This window comes from Serinus canaria, chromosome 1, assembly GCF_022539315.1.
Source record: "Serinus canaria isolate serCan28SL12 chromosome 1, serCan2020, whole genome shotgun sequence".
Classification (NCBI taxonomy): domain Eukaryota; kingdom Metazoa; phylum Chordata; class Aves; order Passeriformes; family Fringillidae; genus Serinus; species Serinus canaria.
Window position 1 is genome coordinate 34,352,811 of NC_066313.1, and position 27,150 is coordinate 34,379,960.

The following is a 27,150-nucleotide window of genomic DNA, read 5'->3' on the forward strand; positions in this document are numbered from 1 at the left end:
AATATGTAGATGATGAAAAAGAAACGTGTTCTTTCACCGAGAAAGTGATTCCAACTAGCAACGGTTCATTTCTTGGATCTATTTAGAAACAATTAGTGTACTTATGGGCAGTGATCCAAGAAAGCACTTGTGGATGCTGTTTGTCCCTGTGCATGGTGAGCCAGCTCTGGACTGCTTCCCATGCTCCAGAGCTACTCCAGCAGCTCCCAGAACTGGTGGTCCTGGCTACAAGTGAGACTAATAAAATAGTTCTTCTAAGAATGATCCCCTCCTTTCAAATATGGAAAAACAAACCAAACCAAACTTACATCTTTGCAGCAAATTCTGAAATTTGGCTACTGTTTCTAGTACTGAGCATGAAATAAGCATTCTTCAATAGATTTCATTATTTTACACATTTGTGATATAAAACTTCATTCCTCTTTTTTTTTCCAGATTTTTAGCCTCAAGGAAGATGAAATACAATTTTTTCTGCTTGCCAGCTTGTGATACTAAAAAGCCTCATCAAGCAAGGATGTTAAAGAGCACAAAATTACTATGGTTAAAATGCTTTTTCTGCTTTCTAACTTTTCCAAAGATGACAATACTTTGCATTTTAAAGAATGAATAAAGGGTGAAAAGAAGAGCAAAAATACTTTACGTTCCAGGCAATCCCTCAACCCCCTTATTTCATTCCCTGAGGAGAAATAGGAGAGCAAAATATGAGACACAATATGGGAGAATATTTTTTTCAAAGTGCAGAGCAATTTGCCTGGTTTGCAATGAGTTTAGCACTGAAATGAAGGAAATTATTAGTGACTATTATTTTTATTATTATTATTATTATTAATAATAATAATAATTTTAAAAAATTCTCAGTGATCAAAAGGTTGCTTATTACAAAGGCAAAAGAGGCATTATGATGAAAACCAGCAGCATAGCCTCCAATTATTTCATAATGTTTCTCCATGATTATATCACAATTTAATTTCTATGCAATTTCTATAAATATGCCAATAAAATATTCAGAGATTCTTTGTGCTAAGTTTTGTTTTGAGGAACAAGAGGCTGACAGAAATGAGTTCTAGTTTTGCTGGCAGATATGTCCCACATTCACTTCTCAACGTACTTGAAGTCCATCAACCAATGCCCATCAACTTTATTTTCTTTCATTGGCCTTAGTGAATTTCTTAAAAAAAATCAGAACAGGCTAGTCTTTCCAACAAAACCATGGTAATGTCTGTCTTCTACAGGATACAGTGTGTGGCTTCTTAGCTCTGTCAGCAGGTCAATGTTGTCCCTGTTGTGCTCCTTGGGAACAAGTGTAACTTTCCCTGGATCAGTATGCTCTGGATGACATGCCACCAAGTCACTCATCCCAGAAACATGCACTGAAGAAATGTGTGGCATCTTGTAAAATAGACAAAAGGCAGTACACAAGAACCATATTGTTCATATCTAGTTAAATCATCATTGTTTAAAGATATAGAAAAAATACTGATTTTGGAACCTTTTCCAGAGTCTATAATCAGAGCTTTCTAGCAAAGCAATGTGAAATGATAAAGTAACTTTCAGTTCTGTATAATTTGTAAAGTTTTGGGTGGTTTTTGGCTACTAAAAATCCATTGCAGTAGTTTACTTATTTATTTGTTTTCCTATTTTAATTTATTACAGGCTCTTGGACTGAAGAGGTATTTTTTGCTCTATGGGAAATTTCATGCAGTTCAAATATACTTTTTCTCTGGAAAATGTAATTTTGATGCTGAGGCAAAACACATAACATAAAACTGAAACAATGTGAAGGTAAATTAAAAGCTTGAAACAAAGCTTTTCAGCGTTACTGAAATGGGAAAACAAAAAATGACCCATTTTAATGCTGCTATGGAGTATTTTTGAAATTTCACAAGGAAGTACCTTCCAGTGGAATTCCAATGCTTTTGACCAGTTCTAACTCTCACTCTTCTTAACTGAAAGCCAGTATCAGCACTATCTTACATGTTGAGTAGCACCAAAATGTTGAGGATGACTGAGAGACCAAATTCAATACATTGAAATCCAGAGATGACTTTGAAAAGGCTTTTTCAGAGTACTGAGATGACTTTGGTGTTTTACATCTATTTAAACCTGTACAGGGGCTATCTCAGAGCACTCACAAATCTGATGAGAGGTGGACCTTCATCCCTGGGTGCCCACAAAACTGTGGCAGTCTGGATTCTCTTGTCAAGTTCAGTATAATCAGCAAAAAAGAGTATCAGCAACAGGCAGTCCTAGGAGAAGGTAAGTAAATAGATACCTATTTCTCCACGTAATTTTTTTAAACAGTACTATTCTTTCTCTACAGAATTCAGTTTCATTGGTCACAAATGGCAAAAAAGCTCAACTGCTATAGGTGCAAAAGTACATTAAATGGTGGCATAAAACTCTCTGTACTTGCAAACGTGCTTATATGAAGTATTTTAATCTATATAGAAAGTTGAGCTGCTGAGAGAAAAGACTGGCAGTAGCTACTCCAGTTGAAACATCCAATATAAAATGTATATAATCTGAATAAATTAATTTATAAGTTAATTTTTAAGGCTAGAGAGACATGATCCAGATAGTTTCCAATGCTCAGAAAGGCAGTTGGAAAAGGAATGGTAATATAAGGATGTCATATGAGGGTAGCATCACATGCATCTAATATATTGAAGGAAGAAATCAGGGAACATAAAGGGAAGGGAAAACAAATGTAGTTTTGTAGACAGACTTTGGAGGAGTTTGATGAATGCTGTAACAACAATGAGAAGATTCAAGCTATGAAAGTGTTTGAGTTACAGATGTGTTAAATTCAGCCTCAATTAATATCAAAAAGGCTTTCAAAAATATAAACCAGAGCATATAGCAGTTTTTAGTGCCACACTCCTTCTTTCTCTGTATCAAAAAAAAAAAAAATAGTAACATGTCTGTGTAGGCTCCTGGCTCAGATTATATAAGGCTGCTAGAAAATTCAGATCTGGACTTTTGCCTTACAGCTGATTTGCCTTTGGAAATGTCTGGATCTGACCCAGCATCACTGTAAAAGTAGTAATAACTGTGTTTGAGTTCCAGGTCTGAAATGTGGGGCATAAAAATGAGGGCTGGACAATAATTTGGCTTGCCAGTGCCCAAGAATGAATATCATACTGAATGACACACAGGATTTATTCAGGAAAATTAAAATGCTTTCTAATAAACTGTTTAAAAAACAGAAATTAATTTTAACTTTGTTCTGCTTTTATTTGCTGTCTAAAAATAAAAGTATAGGAATGTTAAATCTGAAGAATATAATGTTTAAATGTGACACATTCCTTGAAATAGGGGAAATACCTTTCCATTCTGACAGCACTTATGTTTTGTTGGCTGAGTTCTGATCAAACCAATTTTGGCATTAGAGCCTACATTTAATCAACAGATTTGCATGTTGCAATTCAAAAGACTAGACAGTCATGTTTTATTCCTTCATTCTATCTGGAAACCCAAAAGGGACATTTGTTAAACCAAATTTCTGTTCATCTGAAACCGTGGACTTTCTGTGTGTCTCTTTGTACTCATTAAAAATAGCTGGAACTGGATGAGATTCAGCAAACAGGTGGGTATTTTTTGCACTTTCATTTTATGTGCACATTTGTATCTTTAGCAGAAAAACGTTTCTTGTATTTATCCCAAATTTCCCTAATCTCCCTTTCTGCAAATAAACTCATTCGTTCTTCTAAATTGCTTGGAGATACATTGGTCATCCTTCTTTCAAGAGAAATTTTACACCCTCAGAAAAAGCCCTTTTATCTCAGAGAAGCCATATGGTTAATTCATGAATGGAATTTGGGATTTTTGCACCTTTCTAAGACGCACTCAGAATGCTGCTGCAAGTCTATTTTTCCTGGGAGCTGTATCCAGGACACCTGTACATCACTGTGTGATTTCCTTCCCTATAAACCCTGTCACTGGGTCTTTGCTCCCAGCCATGGCAGACACAAGCTGCTTTCCTCACTTTCAGTGCCCTCTGTGTCTTGTTTGTGGCTGACCTTTGTCTGTGATGACCCAGCCCCCATAATTCCCCTTTGTTTTCTACTTCACTGCTTTGGACTGCAGTATTTAATGTCAGGACCCTGCTGTAAGCACCTACACAAGTGACCTATCACCTCCCTCCAGATTCCTGTTCCCACTGTTCCTTTACATGAAACTGCTATTTTTTTCTTAAGTCTGTAGCCTCTGCCAATCAAAGTAAGATACTGCAGATAACCAAAATAAGATACTTCAGAAGCATCAGCCTCTATTTATTTACTCTTTATTGTCTATGACTTAGATCACAGATACTTGGGATGTGTATTCTGTGCTCTGTGTTTGAGTATCACCATAAATAATGCTGTTCCATCCATGCCTCCAGCTCTTGCACAGCATGGGAAAAATAATGTCACTTATCAGTGCAGGCAAAATAAATGGTTAACAACTGGTAAGTGTAATAAATATGCTTTGAGGACTTGTCTTTTTCCAGTACTGTCCATTGAGCCAGAGCTTCCCCACTTAATTAACTTTTGTTGGGTTTTGTTGCTGCTTGGTGTAAAGATGCATTTTTTAAAACAACCTCTCCAGGATGAAAAGGTACTAGGAATTAGAGATCTGGGAATTCCATCTGAAAGAAAGCAATTGCATAAACGTCTCATCTTCAAAGGTCTAAAGGCAATTGATACCAAGGGATTGGATTAGCCTTTGGAGACCTGAAGCTGGTCATTGATTGGAGTCACTCATCTGGATCAGCTAGCCCACCTATTTATGAACTTCTTTGAATTATGGTCTTAGTCATTAAAAAATTTCTGACTGACTGGCGCTAGAGGTGAAACCAACCCCAAATCTTGTCAAATCCCTAGTGTTTGGAGGCCATTAAATGTCTCCTTTTACACATAGATTTTAAATTCTTTGTTCTGATTCTTGCTCTTCAGAGGTGCTTGTAGAAGCTTTCCTGTGTAATGGAACTGATTACACTGAAAATCAAGTCAGATAAGTCTGTGAGCTTCTCACTTTCTGTAGTGCTCCAGCTGGGCAGAAAATCAATGTTCTTAGCAGCGACAGCAGTGACACACATTTGGATTAGGCAAGTATGTTCTAATCTGCAAATGAAAAATGAGCTGTATGCTGAAATTTTCATCTCAGTATGAACTAAATCTATGTGAAGGAATAGAAACTTTTTAGTCCTTAATAGAAATGAAAGGAGGAAAAAAACTTTATTGTCTTTTAGATTCTCTTTGTTCAACTGATTTCATAATTTGATTATACATATCATACTGAATCATGTATTCCTTAATAATAATACCTGCCCTGAAACTGTCTATGAACAGTTTATGTCAAAAAGTGAGAAAAATACTCACAAATCACTGGAGATGATTACAATGGCTAATGGCTTCATGCATTTTCTGTTACAGGGATAAATGTAGCCTAATATCCTACTACGCAGGATTCATCAAAGCAAATGAGGATATTTTAACAGCCAAATTCATAACTGGTGCATAGGTGAAGTCAGTTATTACTTATATTTCAGCCATATCTTCCTGTAATTATTTTCTTACTGAATAAACTTGACTATACTGTTAATCATTCTTTGTGACAACACAACTGGATTAGAGAGAACAATTAATTTTGTTTTCCACTAATATAATGGTTACTGCCTTTTATACACATTCATTTTATAATGACCTTGTCTATTAACATCAACTCCATGTTTATCTTTTCATCTTTATTCCAAGAAGTAAAGAATTGCTTGACTTTTGATGTAAAAAATAGGTTTTGATTTCTCTCCAGCATTTCTCAATAACCTAATCTCATTAATTTTAATGCTAAGAAACACCTGTAGCTTAATTTTTTAGTGTGTTTGAGGTTTTTATTATTTTTTTTAATGCAGCTTCTGGAGAACACCATGTATTTAGTTAAATAAAAAAAAAAGGACCTAGTCCTGTTTTCTCACCAGGTGAAATCAGAACCAAAACTAATTTCTCATCATGCAGAAACTCTTAGGACAGACTGTGGAACATTTATGACCACTGAGGGCAAGTATCATCTTTACAATTGTGAAGTCTGAACTGCGGGAATTTAGGGCTCACAATTTTGACTGTTCAAAATAAATAAATAGTAATATAGAAAAGACATGGTAATAGTAATATTGAAAAGACATAACTTTCAAATTCATATGGGTGATAGGAAATGAGGCAGAAACAACAACTACCATGCCAATTCAAACATTCATGGTAATTTTGATCTTAAATTCACAGCATCAAATGTCTCACTCCTGAAATTCTCAGTGAGTACATTTATGTCTTTCTTGCTGGTTAATCCACAGGAAATTCTACAACTACAATTAACGTTTTTGCCCTACAGCAAAAGAGAGAATTAAAGCTTTTATAATCTGGTTTTAATTATTTTACTGTACGCATCATGGTCCAGCCCATGCCATGCTTTATTAAAATAAAACTGAAGAAAAGGAAATTAGAGCTATCTATTTGGGAAAAAAGCCTTCTTCTCTATTCATGTTTTGCAAATCAGAAGATTTGGTTTTTTGCACCTTTTTTTGTTTCTTTGACATTCCTAGGTTTCAGGAACCTGTTTGAGTTGCAGTTCTTTGTGGGAAATCTTCCAGCCATGAGTGATGTTGTTGTTCAAACCAAACAATTCAAGCTTAATGATTGTCTTATATCCATGACTGGTGAATTCGTGTATAAAATAACATGTACTTGCACCCTCATGATAGTTTTTCTGTGGTGGTGAATTTTATTTTAGGTGCTATAAAAGACTCTTCAGGCACTTACATTTCATACTTCCAATCTTTCATATAAAACATAAATTTCATTATCACATTGTTGTTAAAAGGTAAGTTAAAAAAGAATCAACAAAAATCAAATTGAAATATTTTTTACATGGCACACTGATGGAAACCTGCATCCTGCTATGCCCTCTTCATTGACATCTCAGGGAACAGGTCTACATTATCATGGGGAAATCAATGAAGTTTGCTGCTCAATATGCAGTAGCTGTCAATAGTGCAAATAAAACCTGTTTCAAACTGTGTTGGAAGGGTAACAGAACAAAAATAATGGGGGAAAGTGAGTTGAGTGTGGAAGGTGTACACCGAGATTTTGGGGTTCCTAGATTCAATTTACATCTCACTCACAAACTTCCCCTGAGACCTTGTCCAAATCAGAAGAAAGAATTTAAGATCATTAAGTAGGATTTTGGTATGAGTTTGTGTTGTGTAAATCCAAGAGTCTGATCCTGTAAGATACTTCTTGGTCTCATGGGTGTGTGGAAGATATTCACTTTTTGATGAGGGAAGAACCCTGTGGGTTTAGAGCTGTGGTTGGACTAACCCCAGCACAGCACAACATTATCCCCAACTGTGCCAGAATACCAGAATACAAGAATATCAGAATACAATGGTATGAGTGACTTCTCAAGGGTCAGAAACAGTTTAAAATTTGCCCAGATAGTTTCAGAGAAGGAGAAGGGGCTTGTGAAACAGCCCTCCTAGCCTCAAAGGAAGGACTCTGAACCTGGGGTTTTCTCGCTGACGCATTGAGTCGTTGGTTCCTGCTGTGTCTCTTGCCATTTGACTGGTGCCACAGGTCCCCAAACCCTTTGGAATGCAAGACATGGGTGCCAGTTCACAGCCTAGACAACATTAGTACTGCTTGGCATCTCATGAAATAATGAGCAATTAACAGAAGTAATAAATAAAAAAAAGCACCCTACTAAACCCCAGAAAAATGTACCACATCTCTCTGTAGTGCAGAAATGACAATATGTGTTAGTTTTTGTTAAAATTAGTACAATTGAATGAAATTAATCAGCTTAAAATGGCATATCCTGAAATGACCCATGGCTGAAAGAAAACCTAATGACACCTTTCAAATCACCTTTTTTCTGAAGTTCATAAATACTTATCTCTGCCATAAGGGCTTCAGATAACTTTTAGTATATTAGCTCTCTCATTGCTTTTGTGAGCCAAAGCAATATGATTAGCTTTTTTTCTGAAAAGGTACATTTAACTTTGTGTTGCAGCATTTTTGAAAGTGTTTATATGCCTATAGAGGTGGAGTAGCAACAAGTTTTTCAAATACAGAGACTAGTTAGGTACTGAAGCTCTATCTGTTTCTTTAGAAATCTGAACATTTAAAAATGTGCTTTTTATCATTTTGAAAACCACAAGCATTGCAATTACAGCTTCTTTTCCTTCCAATCCAACTCACTATTTCACCAGACCGTGCTGCATCAGACCAGACCTTCATTCACATTGTTTCACTCAGCAGAAGCAATAAATTCACTTACTTGTGCAGGTCTTGTTGTATTTAGGGTTCTCTTGAGGAAACCCTTCCAACCGGCACTGGAACCTGTGCTGCCAAAATTCCTGAAACCATGGATTGCGATGGTTGGTTTCTGGCCGGAGCTGTAGGTAGTAATCATCAAACCATTTCACATCTGGGGACTGCAGCTTGATTGTTATCCCACCAACAGCTTCGTTCTGGTACCCTTCTGTCACGTCATACCTGTCTGCCCAGCCGTCACTGCAGGGGTAAAGGAAAGGGACACAACATTGATCATTCAAAAGAATAAGAAAAGAGATTCCTTAACATTGAAGATCAGAGCCTAAGAGCACACACACTAGAAGTTGTGGTTCTGAGTGGAGTCTTGTAAAGTACCTGTAATTCTTCTAGAGGATGAATTTTACTTACATTTCCTTGACAACAGCACCTTCTACTTAAATTTTCTATTCCACATCCTCCACGTTGGGTAATTGAAACAATGTTAAAAATCACAGATCCTGAAATCTGCTGTGTGTAAGTGCATCTCTGCATCAATGAACCTCACTGAGGGGAGAAAACCTTGGGTCCAGAGTTTCCCTGGCACTGGGTTGGCACAACTCTTACCTGAGAGGGCGTGACTTTGAGGACAGGACCTCTCACAGTGCAAAGGGCAGGACTGTGTTGCAGACCATGTCCCTACTTCTTGATGGAGCACAGAACAAGGAGCCAGAAGCAAGTCTTGAATGGGCTGGCACTGCTCGGGCAGAAACACCAGCACAGAGACAACATGGCATTGCATCTGAAGCAATTAATCCTTTCTGCAGACATGGCTAATGAAGCTAGGCAGAGCATTATGCAGATCCAGGTGTTGCTCCTATTTCTTTGTTGCTTGTGGCTGGAGCTTTATGGAGTTGTGTGATACTGTACTGCACACAGAATTTTAATCCCTTTCTGTTAACATTTCAGTTTGTAACACTCAAACCGCAAGGAGACAGAGGCAACTGAAAACCCTACTCAAACAGAATGTCACAAACATTCAGGGTAATTTCCCTCTCCCCATTTTCACAATGGATTTTCCCGGAAGTACTGCCATTTATGAAGTTTCACTCAATCCTAAAAGTGTACCTATCTCATTAGAACTTTTCAGATTACTTCTCTTTCATCATGAACACGATATTTCAGTTTTTCAAAAGTCAGATACTTGGAGAAGAATCTCAGATTAGCATTTTTCCACTCTCTAAAAAGTCACTGATGTTGACTGTAGAGAGTACCTTTAAATCATAAAAGTAGAATTATTGAAGGATAGAAAATAAGCTCAATTTATTTTAAATCTTCATGATTGGTTTAAAGCCAGCCCTTCTTTAAGTTAGTCACACTTTAAGTGATGTTGGTGACCTTTATGTGTGTGGATCTGTTGTTCTCTTTTGATCATTCACTACCTGTCCAAAAATTTCTTCTGTACTGCAGAGCAGGCAGGAATCCTGCTGCAGACACCTGGTCCCCAGCACATTCCTTCCTTATGCTGGGCATTCAGCTGTCCACACAGAGCAAACACACCCCCAGAGAGTTACTCCTGCACAAAACACCATTTCAGCAGAGCCTGGACTCTTGACTATGTCTTCCTAGCACAGCTGCAATGTCAGTAAATAGCAGCTTCACCAGGGGGAAAAACATTTCCAGTGTCTGGAATCAAAATGAAAGAACCATTAAATATGCTTCAGATTTCAAATGCTCTGATTTACTTAGCACAGAAGAGTAAAATATGCATTCACAAAAGGAGAAAGATGAACATTGCTGTTTAGCTCGGGTATAACATTTGGGAAATTTACCTTCCAGCTTAGGGATTAACACAGGTGTTAATGTTCCCAACTGCACTCAAGAGGCTCAGTAAGACAAACAGCTCCCACTTCCACCAGGAATGTTTAGTGGACAGAATTAAAAACTGTTCTGGGTTGTTTTGTGATAAAAGCCACAGAAGGTGTTTTATATTTATGACTGATTTAACCTTTCCTTTAAAAGATTCATCTTGTTCTTTGGCAAGTTTTTAAAGCAGTTTTATCCACCCTCATGAAACCTGACAAGTTTTTGAATGCAGGAAGTAATAGGCTTTGTAGTGTGGGATCATTTTTTAAACTGGGTAGAATTTGAAAGAATTGAAGCCATGCTGTCAGTATCCCAGCTTTATGAGTTGTCTCATAAAAAAAAACAAAAAAAAAAAACCAAAAAGCCAACAAACCAAAACTAGAAAAAAGCCTGTTTTCTTGTAATTAATTTATTTATTATTTTCAAATGAGTTGATTTGTAGATCTAATCCAGAAGGGTGCTATAAAATTTACAGAATTACTTTATGGTTAGCTACCCGTCTAAGAAGATTTGCAACAGAGATACCATTTTATACCTTTAAATTATTAAAAAATATGGAAGTGACAACTTTTTAATGACAATTACGTAATCCTCCTTCTCAACCTTTCTGCAGGAGAGCTTCTTAATTCAACAGAGATGCTTCTCATTCAAATAAGTATTTCAGCTTAGCTTCTTGGGCTAAAGGTGTTTAGGAATATTCCATAAAACCTACTCAAAGTGTGTGTTGTACAGAAAACAATGTAGAGATAACAAAGCCTCAGATGGACAATGTGGAAAAGCAATTGTTAAATTACTATCCCAAAATTGTTGAAAGTGGAGTATTCTACAGGGTAGAATGATTGTTTAAAAAATCTAGTTGTTAGTTTCAGAGGTGAAGGGTGAACCAAAAAGTGAGATGATCTAGAAAACAGGCTTGACTGAATCAGCTGAAGATTTATAGCCTAAAGAACCAAACACAATACTTGGAAAGACATGTCCTATTTGTCTTCGGGTACATCAAAACCATCAGCTAAAAGATCACAAGTTGTTTATCATATTGAGATAAGCATTCAGGACTTAAACTGAAAAGAGAATGACTCAGACACCAGGAAATTTTCCTCACAGCAAAGAGAATGAGGAACTAGAATAGCTTGAAGTGAAAACTCTGAGGGGTGTCAGAGAGCAAGACAGACAAGCATCCATCTGATATAAATGTCCCTGCCTTGGTGAAAGGATGGCAGTAGGCTATCTGACTTCTTGACATCTACTATGCATTAGTAGTTGCTGAGATTTGACATATGTCTGGAAATAATGATTCTGTAAAACCCAGAAGGTTAGAAAAAAAATTCAAAGAAAGTTAAAACAATAACTCTCCTTCACAGCTCCCCCAGCTTTTCGTAATGTTTTGCCTTAGTTATTTTTTCATTATTGTATTTTTTCTCTCTCTGTAGTTGCTACGGGGAGCAACAAGGAAGAGAAATTTATTGAGGCTAAATGATGTGTTAAGCTATGCACAGAGCTAATTCCAATGATGCAGTCAGGGTAGGCAGGAATGTACACTGGGTCAGAATTACTCTAAATGAAAATGAAACTGTTTTATCTCTCTTTTCTTGGGTGAAAAGAAGGTTTTTACATCTAATACCCAAATAACACTATCTCAGTATAATTAAGATAATCCTTAGAGGTTTTAAAACAGAAAAGAAATTCTACATTCCCTGATTTAGACATTTTGGTTGACAGTCTGACTTAAAAACAGGTCGGGCAACATAAGGCCACTTTCTCAGTTTTGAATACCCATAGCACTAATTCTGTAATATTGGCCTTATATGGAAGTCTTGTGTCTTATATAGTCAAAATGACCTTTGTCATGGGACGTGAAACTCCAAAACCAACGAGTCAACAGTAAGATATCATATTTGAACAACTACAAAATTATTTGCCCAAACTGATATGCCTACACACTAAATAGACACAGATTTAATTTTTAAGTATTACAAGTCTTTTACACTTGTTTAAGAAATTTCTAAAATCTCAGTTATAGGGTTTATAATACTGATTTCAGTGAAAGTTTTCAGATTCTTGAGAAACCTTTCAAAGAAGTAGGCAAAATCTGCTACTTCTTAGGGACAGCTGGACTAAAAAAGTTTCAGACTGGAAAATCCTATGCTGAAAAAGAGATTAAATAAATATTATGATTGACCATTTTTCTATTCAGTACCAGAATATCCTTCAAGGACAATTTCAGATTTAAGTACTCCTAAACAATGTCAATGCCTGTTGTGATTTTGTTTCATTCCAGTATTCTGACAGAGTTGGAACTTTGCTGTTCTGAGAATCTAATTACAGAAAACAACACACAACCTTTGATTTGAAGACCATTTGTCCTCCTCAAAATTTAGCAAGAGTGTATGTTGGATAATACAAGAAGGGCAGAACAAAGAGGCACACAGTGCAAATTGAAACTACTGCAACCCTTTCCAGTCACTAATTTGTGAATGTTTGGAAACCAACTCCTTTTAGTTTTATTGTACTAATAAATTAAGCAACAGTGAGTTCCAAATATGACTTTTTTGACTATTGGAGATATTTTTGTTAGCTGCTCACTTTAAAAAAAAAAAAGGTTGTCATTGATAAGCTATCAAGATATCAGGTATATATTATCAGGATCTATCAGGTATTATTAGGAATAGACTATCAAGATATAAAGATTTTTTTGGGAACTAACTAACTAACTACCAACTAACTAACTAACTAACTAACTAACTAACTAACTAACTAACTAACTAACTGGGATGGTGCAGTTGTCTGCTCTAGTTCAGGGTGGGAGAAGGTAGCAGGGAGATGTCTAATGCTAAGCCAGCTACAACTGCAATCTGCTGGATGTCCAGGACACCAGCTGGAGGTGATGTTCCTGCAGAAGCTCCTCCCCATGTTACCTTGTGCCCTGTCTTTTTACAGCAGTTCTTTAGAGCACAGAAAGCTGCAGAGATGTCCCATGGTTTGGTCCATTAAGTGGTTCACTAGACTGAAAAAAGTTTTCAGCTCTTGGCTCTGGACAAATTATGATCAGTAAAACGTTGTGAGTTAGTACCAGTGAGCTGGCAAACATAGCTTTAGGATTCCTGTGAAAACCATCTGGAAAATTCAGCACACATTCTAAACCTCTGCTTCTAAGATTAGACAAAATACTGAGAGACACAGGTGTACAACAAAAATAGACTCCCTTTTGTGAACTGTTCCACTTATTTTCTATGTTGAAAATGCAGCAGGGTCTTGGAATCAGTTGAGCTGATTTCTTTTTCTCTGAAGTCCCTTTCAAGCTATAGCTAACATTATTACAGTTAATGAGTGCATTCATTAGGCTGTAGACTGGTCCCTTTTTTGTTATGCAAAAATCTGTTTGCAGGCAGGCCACATAATGATGGAAACTGCTGTTCTGCCCACATCTATAATCACTCTCCTGCCAAAAATCTGACCGATAGCACTTGAAAATATATTTCTCCACCTGTGTAGGAGTTTTTGTCTAAGTGGCTTTGAAATTAATTTCACTCTACTTCTCTGCTCTTCCAAGGTTTTTTCCCATGTATTTTAAAAGCTCTAACAGTATTAAAGAGTCCTCATGCTCTTCTCAAAGCACTATGGGTCTTGCAAAGGTAAATTTGTTTGGTTAATACTGAGGGAAGGGTGGCATTGCTTTTGCTGAGCTGCTGTAAACTGATGCATTTAGATGAGCTCTTTTTATAATAACTGTGCATGCAATGAGTTCTTGTTTTGCTGCCTGGCTTTTTTTAGATTGCAGATCCTCTTTTTTTTTTTTTCTTCCTTTTCATGCATATTATAAAGAAAAATAAATTTAAGGGTAATTCAAACAAAAAATATTACTTGATTATTTTTAGGCAATTTGGCCCTCAGTTTTCTACAATATGATAGCTAGAAGTAGCTATGCAATGAATTTGGCTGATACCTTACACAGGGGATTACTGGTACTAATTACTTGCTGGCAATCCAAACTTCCCCAAGCTGAGAAAGGTTGTGATGGCAACTTGAGGGATGGTAGCCTATAGCAACATCTAATTTGCATGAAAACAGAGAGTTTTGCAGCTGTGCTCATCTGTAGTTCAGAGCTGCAATGTAATTCAGCCCGACTGTATTCGGGTGTGCAAAAAAAGTACACTTCCCAATGTGTGATTCCTATTTATTTATGCTTGAAAGGTGTCAAAGCTGACCATTTTAACTAAAGTTGTATCTGTACATATGAGGTGCCCTCTAAATTGAGGGGAAATTTACCTGAAACTCCTGAAAACACCAAGAACACTCAAATTGTGCAGTATGCTCTCTTGATTCTCAAATAATTCTTTCATGAGGAGAAGGAAAATATTTGACTACTTCCAAGAAGAAAGGAATTTTGGATGGCTAGAAAATTTGGGTTTTTTTTGGGATCAAATGCAAAGTTGTGCTACAATGGAAGTCCCTTACATTTTTGTTATGTTCACTCTAGATCAATTACTTGTAAAGGCTTTCATGTTTGTCTAGACTAAGTAAACCCAGTTTTATCCAACTTTCCTCTGATGAGCTGATTTCTAAATTTGCTTTCATTCAGGGTGTCATTCTTCCTGAAGTGCCAGCTGGTCCTTGTCTCTACAGACTCAGTGCTACCTGGGGATGCTCTGATAATGCTGGCAGTGTCAGGGATGTGACCTGGGTGCTGCTGTCAGTGAGAATCCAAATGAGAGCTCTGTGGGCTAAAGATGAGAGGCCAGTGATGGGGTGTCTTTTTGTGGTATGAATAGACATAGGGATGTCCTATCCCAAGCTAATGCTTGATGACATTCCAAGAAGGCAGCTCCCACACTATGTCCAGTCTCCTGGCTATAGTTGCCAGGAGAAACTGATAAACCTCTAACAAGGGGCAGGGAGGGAGGAGAAAGCAAGTTTGTGATGACAGCTTGTGGTAAAAAAAGGAGTGGAAAGCACTTTTCTTCAGATAAGGATGGTTAAAGGAGAATAAAACCATAATTTTAATCTCTTTTAACCAACCTTAGATAAGGATGGTTAAAAGAGAGTAAAACCAAATGAGGGGATGTGCCCTGTAGGAAAACCTAAAATTTCTTTGGGAACTTGCCATCAGAAATCAGGACTGCTTCCATCACTGTTTTTTTACCGGGTGAAAAGATTACATCATATCCTTGAAGTGTATTTTCAAATATGGCAGCAGCTTTTCTTTTCAACAATGTAAATGCTGTTGAGTCATATCTAAAATTCACTCTAAGCTCCTCAAACTGTAAACCTCTCCCAGTGACAGCCTAAAAGCCACCAGTTACATAATGTCAGCAACAGCAGAAAAAAAGGAAAGGAAAAAGAATGGTTCATGTCTAAAGCACTTCAATTTCATATGTATGTGAAAATACTGTATATTTTTACTGTGAAAATACTGATTTTTATCTCCTCCAGAATCCCAAACTTCAGAATAGCTTCAGGGCACCAGAAAGTTGTGTCCATTGCTATATTATGTAATCTACAAAAGGTATATAAACAAATACCAAAAAAAGTCATGAACAGAAATTGGGGCTTGGCAGAAATGATATGCAAATACTGTCTTGAAATGCTGTCACAAAGCTATTTTCTTCACATCCCATTCCTCTGGAATGGAAACATCTCTGGGATGACCCTAAATCCAGAAAGATCCTCAGATTGTTCTGCTGCAGAACAGATATATAAACCAGTGCTGCATTTCTGCTCATGATTGCTCCCATAGATTCACAGGATTCTTCATGACATCAAGTGCACCAGGAGAAAAAAACCCTATTCTGAATGAAATTTTTCTTATGATAATAATTTACTGAAGCTGCCAGAGATGGAATAATTCCCCACTAGACATCCAGCCACTACTTTTAGGGACATGCAACAACAATCTTTAAGATAAATTCAAACACAGGCATATGAATGAACAGATAATTGTGATAGCCTTACTACTTTAAAAATATTTCAGAAATGGGAAAAAAAATGTTTAAGTGAAGCCATTTACTTATTTGACAGAAAATGTAATACACATAATCATATGATTTATATATACATACATAATTATTTTTTTCCTATGAGTATGTATTTACAAGATTTTCAGCCTGAAAAGATGCATGCAATAATCAGCATGCTATAATCTCTCGTGTCTGTACTCCAGCTACTAAGTGCTTTTCTTAACATTTAACAGTTACTAAACTATGCTATGAAATATAATTCAAAACAACACTTGAGATGTTACCTCTTATTGTTGTTGCAGAATAACACTTTTAGGAATAAATAACATATATAATGTATAAACAAGGAGCAGTATGATTGAATCAGTGCAAACTAATATGTCTAGGTATTTCATAGAGAAGTAAACATTAAACAAAAATGAGTTTAAAAGTTGGCCAACACAAAATAAAATTTAAAGAAACATATTTCTGTAGCTACTCTTAATAGCAATGCATATGTTAACACTATACCTTATTATTTTGGAGGGAATTTGTTTATGACTTATCAGAAACTTTAGGATGAACCTTTGTACATGGACCAGAAAGGTAAGGGTGGTATGTTACAATACTATTTTAGGACATTTTTTAAAACCATGCCTACCTAGAAAGGTTGCACTGGTGCAACAGTACAGAGGTAAGCAGAATATTACTTTCTAAAAAGTCTTAAATCTCCAGACTTTGGTGTATACTCTAGTAGACCTAGAGGGGCTAATATAAAATATCTAGTTGAACAATGCATAGCAAATTCTGCATGTGCAAAGGTTTTTAAATGACAAAAGGCTATGTAGGATTTTTTCAGAGAAAGAATAAGTAATTTCAAGCTCCTAAATGCAATATTTAGCACACAGTTAATAAAAAATACAAATAAAATAATATTCACAGCCTCCCAGGGAGTTAGTAATTTCAATAATTTTTTAACATCCTGTTCAGCAAATGGAGGCAAATACAGCAAAGGAAACCAAGCTAGACCTAGGTAATGACACAAGCAGTGAAAATATCCTGAAATTCTCCTCCTGCTGCAATCAGCTGAAGTTTTGCCACTGGCATCAGTCAGGACTGCCTCTTGCTCGGATCAAGACATATACCTCTAATTAATTCAGTGCCTGCCCTCAGACAATATAATGTGTGATGACTAGCTCATGCCATCCACTCATATTGGTATTATCCATGGATATACAGAGAATTGAATTACAGAGCAGCTTTATAAGCCCTTTATAAGCTCAGTTCAGAATAATTCAGGCGTCACGGGCTATAGGCATGACGTTCTTCTGTCAGCTTTTTGAGGAGGACTCATGACGGTCAGGAAAAGAACATCACTAGACAGTCATTGGCTTCAGAGGAAGAAAATGTGTCAAAGACCTTGCAGTCTGACTGCCTCTTGCTCTACAGCATCCAAAGTCACCTTTTTCTTTTGAAAAGAGTGGGTCATATTGAATGTGCTGATGCCTCAGAGCTATGATGCCATATGTGCATCATCACAAGGTTTGAGAAGTCTGTCGAAGGGATTCGTCACTGCAGCAAATCACAAATCTTTTACAAGAATCAGAGCACAGGAATATATTTACATCTTGGTGGCACAAACTAATCTGAAACCAGAGTGACTTTCATTGTTTTATTTCTTAACCTAATTGGCTCTCTTTGAAAAACCTGGTCTAGTGGAAGGTGGTTCTTCAAACCCAAGCCATTCTATGATTTTATGATTTCTTTTGCTGAAGCATTTTTTATTTCTCATTTCTACAGCTTTAGAACTATCATTTTCAAAAGTGAATGCACATCTATGCACTCAACTAATTTTATATCAATTACTTGAGTTGCCCAGAGCTTGGAGTTTGACATTTTGAATAAGTGACCATAACTGCCACAATGAGGGATTGTTTTCTGTGTTGCCATCCACACAGACAAGACAGAACTTGCTTTACTGTGCTCAAACCAAAGCTCATGAAACCCAGCAATCTCCCTCTAATGGAGTTCAGTAAAAAAAAAATTATATGTAGTCAAGGCTCAGAAGAAGAATTAGAATAAGTTTAGCAAACAGCAGCTCACATGTTCTACCAGTTTAATGGGTGAGGATTTATGTCAGCAGCATGAAACAAAATAAGTCTGATTTGAAGTGGTCTTTAGGATCATTTCAATTTGGGTGAAGAGAAGACTGTAAATCATAATGCCTGTTTACAATACCTCTTTCCAAAGACATACAGGAAACCTTCAAAATTCATAGCCAGTGGCTTCTTTACCACATCTTCCTGTTTTAGTATGTCATTTTAAAAAGTAACTTCTCTCAGTATAAATTTTGCTGAGATTTCTTTACACTGTGCTAACCCATGTGGAGGAGGAATATTTTTAAAATAAGGTGAGAGAACTCACAGATATGAAGCCCATTAGATCAGGACCATTAAATTTTGCCTAGTTTCTCTGTTCAAGTGGGCCTGATTTTCATTGAACAGCACATTTACGGCTCCTTTGTTGCATTGAGTTGACAGAGATTTGCCTTAGCAAAAATAGAATGAGACCCATGGGTGATCTGTACCCTGTGAAATTGCCTTCTGCATTAGGAATTTGTTTAAAAATACAAGTAGTCAAAGTGTAAAGTTGAATACAAATGCCATCCAGACTATATTGAGAGAAAAGGGACAAAAATGTGATGAGATGATCACACTTCAAGTAAAAATTGTATCCCTTAACACATTATCTGTATTTAACTGTAAGTCTGCCAAGAAAGTATTAGCATATACTTTTAACCTATTTTTGTTGCAATTACTGAAAACAATGCTTATACTCATGCAAAGCCCTGAAGACATCATGATCAGGCTTTAGGTTTCAGAAATGTGGCTATGGTTACCACCAGTGAATCCTGCAAGTGAAGTTTGTCAGCATCTCCACGTCTGCCTCTGAGAACACAGTCTATCACTAGAACTCCTCACTCATCTCCAAATATTTAGATCTGGTTTGGGGGGTTTTGGCTTTAAATCTATCGAAACAAAGCTTTGAAAATAAAAGATTGTTAATGGCCTACAGTAAAAAAAATAGGTTTTTGGGGTTTTCTAAAAAGCTTAAATATCTGCTCTGAAGTACAATAACAGAAGAGGTTGTTTTTTGACAAGTTCTTTCAAAAATTGTATTGCAAAATACATTCCAGAATTAACTTATATACAGATCACATGGATGGCACAAACTCAGGAAAGAGTGATGCAAAATCAATACCTGATTCTTTTTTGTAAAATGAATTGTAGCTTCATGAAGTGAATGCTTGTCTGTCTTGCAGTTATATGTCACAGTTTTTAAAAAAATCTGAAAATTTGAACAAATTCATTGTTTGAAAATTGACATTTGAGATGTACTGTGGTAATATTTCCAAGTGACATGAAAGACATAGGGCAAGGTGCAATGATTTTTATTACTTTTCTTAGTGCATCCATGTCCCAAACCAGTGATAAATTATGATAATAGGTACTCATCTATCATGATTTATCAGTTCATGCATAGCAAGACCTTTCCTTGTGTCAGGACTGTAAGTGAAATCCTCCAACTAAAATAGCAAAGTATGTCTCCAACTAAAATGGCTCACATATGATAATACATTTTCTATCTATTCCTCTGTAAATAGCACATTAATTGTAGGGCTATATCCCCAGTTTAAAATCTAATTTACACATTTAAGTTTAAAACACTTTTATTCAGGGTTCTTACTCAAGGGCAAGTCTCTTGATGACTGCAAATGTTTATCACTAACTTCATGGGAAATGCAAACGTTATTTATTGCTGGGAGTAGCTTAATGAATTTTCTTGTTAGGCTCTGTTTGAGCCAAATTCTAACATGAATATTCCACTGGAAAATTGATTCCAAATTTTATATTTATCTTGAGAGAACATTTTCCAGAAATTTGATTTGCATTGGTCAGCATGAAGAGAGAAAAACAAAGCCTCTACATCACAGCTTTGTTTTACATATCATGAACTTTTTGGTTCCATAATTTATTTCAATGCTTACAATACTCTAGATGCTTCATAAAATTTTATGGGAACATCTTCATAACATTGCAAATAATGAAGAAACACGTCTCTTTATCAAACAAACAAAGAAGTAATCTTTCAAAGCTAGAAAAAATGAAAAGTGCTGAATCCATACCCATGTTGCCAAGCAACAGTTTTCAACTAAGAAAATATAAAAATATAGGGGGAAATATTAGAGTCAAGATGGGATCTATGCCAAAGCAGACCACTAAGCCATGTTAAATGTTTGAATGTACTTTCTTGAATCAAAGTGTCAGTAGATAACCTTCTGTTTCCCTGGCTGAAAAGAAATATTGATTGAGGGTATAAACTTGCTCTCCTAACTAGGAGAAGCATGATAAAAAGTAAAGTGAGAAGTGACTCTGAAAAGAGTTAGTTTAAGTAGGGTTATAGTGCCTAATTGAGCTTGAAGTACAAAATCATGTAAGTGCCAGGAGAGACTTTGGTTGTAACAGCAAGTCTCTAAAGCAGCTTTTCTCTACAGAATGATGTTATTTAAATTTTGTGATAATAGACTGGTAGAAGCTCTGTTTTAAAGAGAATTATGCCAAGGAGAAAAAAAAGAGAATCTTTTAAAAGGGTTTATTTTGATTATTTTACTTATAAATCTTTTGAGCCATAAACTATTGCTAAATCACTTAAAGACCTTAGAAGTACTTAACAATAGTAAATCAATGGACATACCTGACCTTTTCAAAGAAAGCTTACAAGAACTTTTTGAAAATTCACTGTGTAGTCCAATATTAGCAGTCTGAGAGGCTTTAAAAGGAGCAAAGGAAAGGAAGCGACATAAAAAAAAAGAAACAAATCTTCTCAATTCTCCATATTTAGGGACATTTAAATGTTTAGTAGAAAGAACCTGCATGCTAATTTTAATTAATTTTCATTTCAAAATCTATTGAAATACATTTTCTAATCTATTTAATACCAATCAATTTGAAACAAAGCTCTTGGGATTTTTTTTTTTGCCAGATAAACCTTTCAGCAAAACTGGCTGGCAGTATGAAACCTAGATATTTAAAATAGTTATATTTGACTGTAACTCTATGATAACTAAATAAAAATTGCCTGTTTACATTGAGCATTTTATTTCATAATTTTAAATCAATGTTGCTTAAAATATGTATATTTTACTTAGTTCCTTTTTTTAAAATACAGCATTAAAGTCTGTCCTGCTAATTCTTAATAAATTAATAAATATATCTTAAGAATATATTTACTTATTTTTATTTTTCAGTATCAGCCAGAACTCTGAGTACTTCAACAAATTATGCCAAGGTTTTATTGGATGATGATTCTCAGTTCCTGTTGTATTCAATATCCTGGCATGAATATTTGTTTATAGTACTTAATAAAATGAACCAAATATTTATCATCAGACCTCTTTTTGTCATTCCTTTCCCTGTAGATATCAAGCTGATATTATTCTTTTATTAAATCTTGTCTACATCAATTTATTAATTGGAAGTGTGAATGAACATGACTAAACAATTTGGTGGTTAGACCATTGAGCTTGGGAATAGAATCCTTAGGCTGGAAAAAACTTCTAAGGTCATTGAGTCCCACCATTAACCCAGCACTGCCAAGTCCACCACTAAAACACATCCCCAGGTGCCATGAGAACATTTTGATGATTTCTAGGTAGTAGAACAGAAATACTGAAGAGACTGAAAGAGAAATAGCTCAGAATAACTTCTAAGGAACTTACTGATAGATCAATTTCTATTCCTGACTGGAGGAAGAGGGGAGCTGAACACTCTTCCCAGGAAGGTGAACATGATGTAGGTTTGTGCCACAGTCTCATGACTGCTGGTTTGTCACAGGTGAAATAACTGTGGCATTATACTACAAATTATTGTTTAGCATGTTTCTCCAGAGATATAAGTAAGTCTCTTCTTGCCATGCCATCAGACATGTGTGCCTACTCTCTCTGCAATATCCTGGGAAACTTATGAATAGCCTACATGAAGCAAATAAAACAGGCCTGTGGTACTCTCAAAGACATGAACAAATGCTGTGAAAACCAGCTATTGCAGAGAGCCAAGCAGTCATTGCCTCTGAACAGGCCATGCAAGGAAGCACCACTGACACTGAGGTGCCCCTGTGGTTTGTGAGTGGGCAGTGACACAAAGCTTACAACAGTGTTTGCTGGCAGCCAAGGATACATATTCATAGGAAAAACAGCTTCTGCAGTGCAGTGGGACAAAATTAATTGTGTTTGTTGTGTTGCCATAGTTTTGGTTTCCTTGAGGCTGTTGTAGGGACAGGAAGGGCAAGAAGGAAATACTATTGGGTAAATATATAGAAGAAAAGCTCATCATGAAAAAATGCTGTGTTTGGAATGATGGCAGTGTGTAGTAGGGGTAGGACAGCAGTTCATGTGCTGCAGATGGCTGGTGGAGCCCTTGGTGTGTGCTGCATGGTACCCAGCCTTGAGAGGTGACTGCTTTTTGGAAACACATCTACATCATACTCCGAGACAGAAATGTCAGAGGTGGACAAAAGTGAACTGTAATTTAATCCCCATAGACATGGCACAAGGTAAAATTAGGTCTACATAGCAAAGGTGGAGAGAAAGGCAAATCATGTGCCTCTGCACATGGCAGAATGTTGGAGCTATATGATCTTTAAAGTCCCTTCCAACTCCAATCATTCAATGATTCTATGATTCTATGATTTTATGAACCTTGGTGTAAAAAAACAGCAGTAATTTTGGGCCTGAGCAGACCAGCAAAACACCATTTTCCTTAAATAAATAAGTCACATACTGCATTATGTCTTTTATTTTTTTAAATTTCCTTAGCCTCACACTAGAAGTGGAATTTTAATAACTAATATGGCATGGGGAAAAGTAAAATAGAAGTGCAATTAATACAGTGACAAACAAAAACCAGGTCATTGCTGATGCACAATTTTCCAGGGAAGAACCTAGCAATATACAGAAACCAGTTTAATTCCTTCTTATTGTTTGCAGAGATTAAGTGTACTGGGAAAAATACTTTAATTTGGGAGGAAATACCTAAAAGCAAAATGCTGTTGATGATAAAGTTCCATCACAACTGAGGTCTGAAGAGGCATCGAGCAGATGGCTCCACCTAATGTTCAGGCCAGTGATGTCATGAAAAAAATACTCTCCTATGACAGGTTGCACAATGATTTGGAATTTTTTCTCTCTTTCTGACTGCAAATCAGGAATTCCACTAATTCCATTAGGCTGGAATAGTGTAGGGTGTTACAGCTGAGTGTCTATCCACACAGTATTAGTGTGACAAGAGGTGTGGACTATACTTTTAATGAAATAAAGTAACTTGTGCTGATAATTTCATAGTTCTGAAAAGTTTAGAAACCTGTAAATACTCCTATGCTTAATTCCAAACCAAGATTATGTCATCATTGTATTTTGTGACATTTAAGGGTCTTATTTTGAACTTCTATTCTTAAATTCCCTGCTGTGCTGTGGACTATCCAATCCTATACAGGCTGGAAGAATGAGACTCAAATTAGTTTTACTGTGATAATGCATTTGATTTCTCAGTTGGGAAAGTTAAACAGTGACAGCAAGATCAGAGTACATTTGGAATTTGGGGATTAATTTCTGAACTTTTGGTGAGTTAAGAACCCAAGACTCATGCTTGTCTGTATTTGTCACACACCTATTAATATTCATCTATATTTTTATATTTGTTTTAACCTCTTGAATTGCTCATAAAGAAAAAAGATGAAAAAGAGCTGTGGGGACATTGAGAGATGAAACAGCCTTAACCAACACCTTCAAAAAAAAAAAAAGAAATCAGAAGTATTTTTCTTGTAAGAACTTGTTTCAAAATAGACTCAGCAGCCAGGGTCTGATACAGGTAAAGAGTTCTTATATTTTGATCTTTTATAGCCCAGACTGCCTTTTAAAGGTCTGCCAAAAGGATTATAAAGGAAATTTAAGTATTTTGTGAGGATTTTTCATCCCAGAGAGGCTTCTAAAATAAAAGCATGACCTTATCTGAGTTACCTATATTAGTCACAGAAAGTTTAGAATGATAAAAGAGTTTTTGAAACTGCTTGGTGTTCTGAAATCAAAGTGCTTATGTGATGAGAAAGAATTAGACAATAAGAATTGAAGAAAAAAACTTATGAGGCAAATAAACATGGTTTCTAAAAAGAAACATATAACTTTAATTCGCAGGAAAAAATCCCAGCCTAATCCCCTGAAATTCCTAAGGAAAAAAAAAAAGAATATAAGATTTCTGTACATAATTTCCAAGCAATTAAAAGTCCCAGAGGTTTTTTATTGTTTTTCAATGACAAAAATGAAGATAATGCTAACAAGTACTGTTATAAAAAAAGAGTAAAATGAAGAAAGACATGACAATACCTGAATAGGAGTTATTTTCCTAATCTGAGGCAGAGCTTCCAAAACCATGAAGTATGAGCCAAGTATATGGACACAAGAGAAGCTGATAAATTCTTCTGATGCTCACTCTCTTAATGGGATCTGCTCTGGCTGGTGTGAAATTTGGCTTATAAAAACTGGGAATAATTGATCCAGAACATTGCCTGCACAACATCCCTATGTTGTGCAGGCAATACTTAGTTTGGCTATAGCATCAGCATTCTCTGGCTAAAATATAGTTACAAGTCAAGCTACCAGAAGGCTCTTGTGACAGCAAAAGAAAATATAAGGCTTTGATTAAAGCTCGTGTGACAAGGAAAAGACTGAGGGCGTGGGGAACATAACAGAGGTGTTTTATTTTGTTTCTCTGTTGTTCATGGCTTTCTTGGTGTTTTCCAGCAGATTACTGTCAATAGGCTCGGGACATTTTCATGGGACTGTGTTTGGCAGAAAATACTTGGATCATTTCCTGAAAAAATTAAAGTTGTATAGTTTTTACTCATCCAACCAAACCAATAAAACCAGCAACATTTTATGCTCCTATGTATCTGCTCAGCTCAAAGTGCAACACTTCCAATGGGAGGACAGCAGAGAATTCTGGTTGTATTTTACTGGAGTGTTTGCTGATCTTGAAATTATTTCTGCATTGAAGGAGGTCTTGATGGTAAAACACATACGTGAAATGCAATTTAATAATAGAACAAAAGTGCAGCCACATTGCCAAAAAAAGTAACTCAGGAATTATTCAGTCTGGAATTTCATGGCAAATGGAGCATAAATCAAAAAAGGAAGAAAGCCATAACTAAAGACTGCAACCAAAAAAAAAGGAAAAAAAAAGTTAAAGGTTATTTACAGTAAAAGTATAAGAAACTTATTGCAGTTAGTTAGTTCTGTGTGGGAGGGATAAATTTTCCTTTACTTTATTTTCTAGGATGTTTTTAAGTGCCAAAGGACAAGAGTAAAACCTTCCAGAAAAGAGGTAGTGGTGCCAACTCCAAATCTAAGAGGAAACATTAGAGAAGTGCTACTTATATGAGAAAATATGGGGTGGTGAAATGCAGGGGAGTAAAGAAACAGAGGTTTAGTTTGCTAACCATGGTCATTGAGAAGCCTTTTAAGTGACTTTCTTTAGTTTCATCTTCTTAAACATGACTTTTAATAATAATTATTGCTTTTGCGATTGCCATCTATCATTCCATGACAAACCATGGTGCCAGAATGCCATCTCTTTGATATGGTGCTGTCTCTTTGATCTGGTGTCCTTTTCCAGCAGAACATGCTGGACTTTGTCTGATCCACTCTTTTTAAACTGCTCCTTGAGGTCTTCTTGACCTAGCAGCACATGAAGAAGCCCAAGTTATTAAAACAAAGCTCTCATTGGGCATTCATCAGATTTGAGAACTCCTCGGACCTGAGAATTTACAGTGAAGCATCTGTTCTTTCTGTTTTTATTTTCAAATATTTATTCTTGAAAGACAAAAATTTCTACTGATGTACATGTGTGCTGTGTAAGATGCTGATTCATTAGAACCAGCTATAAAAGTAACATGGATTTGATTCAGAGGTTTTCTGTAAAGCAATTGCAATTCCAATTGTCATCTGCTCTAAATTGAAGTGTAATTAGAATTGCTTACTGTATTATAACTTAATTCAGAGTATGCAAACTAAATTTCTTCTTCTAGGAATATATAAAGAATAAGATGTTAATTTTATCTTATTCCCTGAAACTTTTGCTCCAACTGCCTAGAGTGATAGTGCAAACTCTTAAGTGAAACTGAATAATATGTCTTCCTCATGAGAAATTACATGAAAAATTTATCAGAAGTATATTTATTTTTTTCCTTTTAGTAAAGAAAAAAAGGAAAAAGGTATCTAGGCTGAAGTACATAAACCTCACTTCCATTGAAATAGATGTAAGGCAGTAAATCTCTGTCTCATTCTATCAAAAAGTTTGAGATTCTCAGAACTTTGTGAACGACATGATTTTCTCTCCCATCTCTTAAAAGATAGACAGTCCTAATGGTTTCTGTTTTGTGATAGGGTACATTGAAGTGTCAGCTCATGACTGTGTCCTCTAAGGCATGAAATATTTAATAGCTGCCTACAGTACTGAACAGTGGGACTTCAACCTTCTATAATACAAATTCAGAAATATCTTTAATTTTTGCATTTCTTTCTAAGTTGGTTTTGCTCTTTTCTTATTTTATATGACCAAAATTATAACCAAAAAGGAACCTTATGATATAAAGTAAGATGACTGGTCCTTACTTTCATCTTCTGCATAATGACTATTTCACACAAACTGCAACTTCACTCCTGAGTAGAGCCACAAATCTGTCCAACATCTTTTTGTATGCCATTCAGACAGCCTTTCCACATTCTCTCTCCATCCCAGGGTAGCTCACTTCACAGGATGTACCAGCCTAGATGAACAAGGAGTTATGAAACCTTAACATATTTTTTTCCCAAATCTATCTAGGGTTTGAGGTTTTTGCTTGAGACACATAAGCTCAGTCTCCCTTGGATCATGGAGGATCCAGAAGACAAGCTTTCCTATCTCCTGGCCAAGTCCTGTGAATGTTAAGCTATTACCTGCAAGGAACATGTTATTTCTAAC

The 27,150-nt window shown here is 36.0% G+C and overlaps 1 protein-coding gene across 3 annotated transcripts in view; it reads right to left on the reverse strand.

The window, feature by feature from the left end:
• GRM5 (glutamate metabotropic receptor 5) overlaps window positions 1–27,150 on the reverse strand; it is a 226,672-nt gene that overhangs the window by 47,158 nt on the left and 152,364 nt on the right. For all 3 annotated transcript variants that reach the window (XM_050974074.1, XM_050974069.1, XM_050974064.1), the window contains exon 3: window positions 8,308–8,543. In XM_050974074.1, the coding sequence (XP_050830031.1) occupies window positions 8,308–8,543 (236 nt within the window). The remainder of the gene's footprint in view (window positions 1–8,307; window positions 8,544–27,150) is intronic.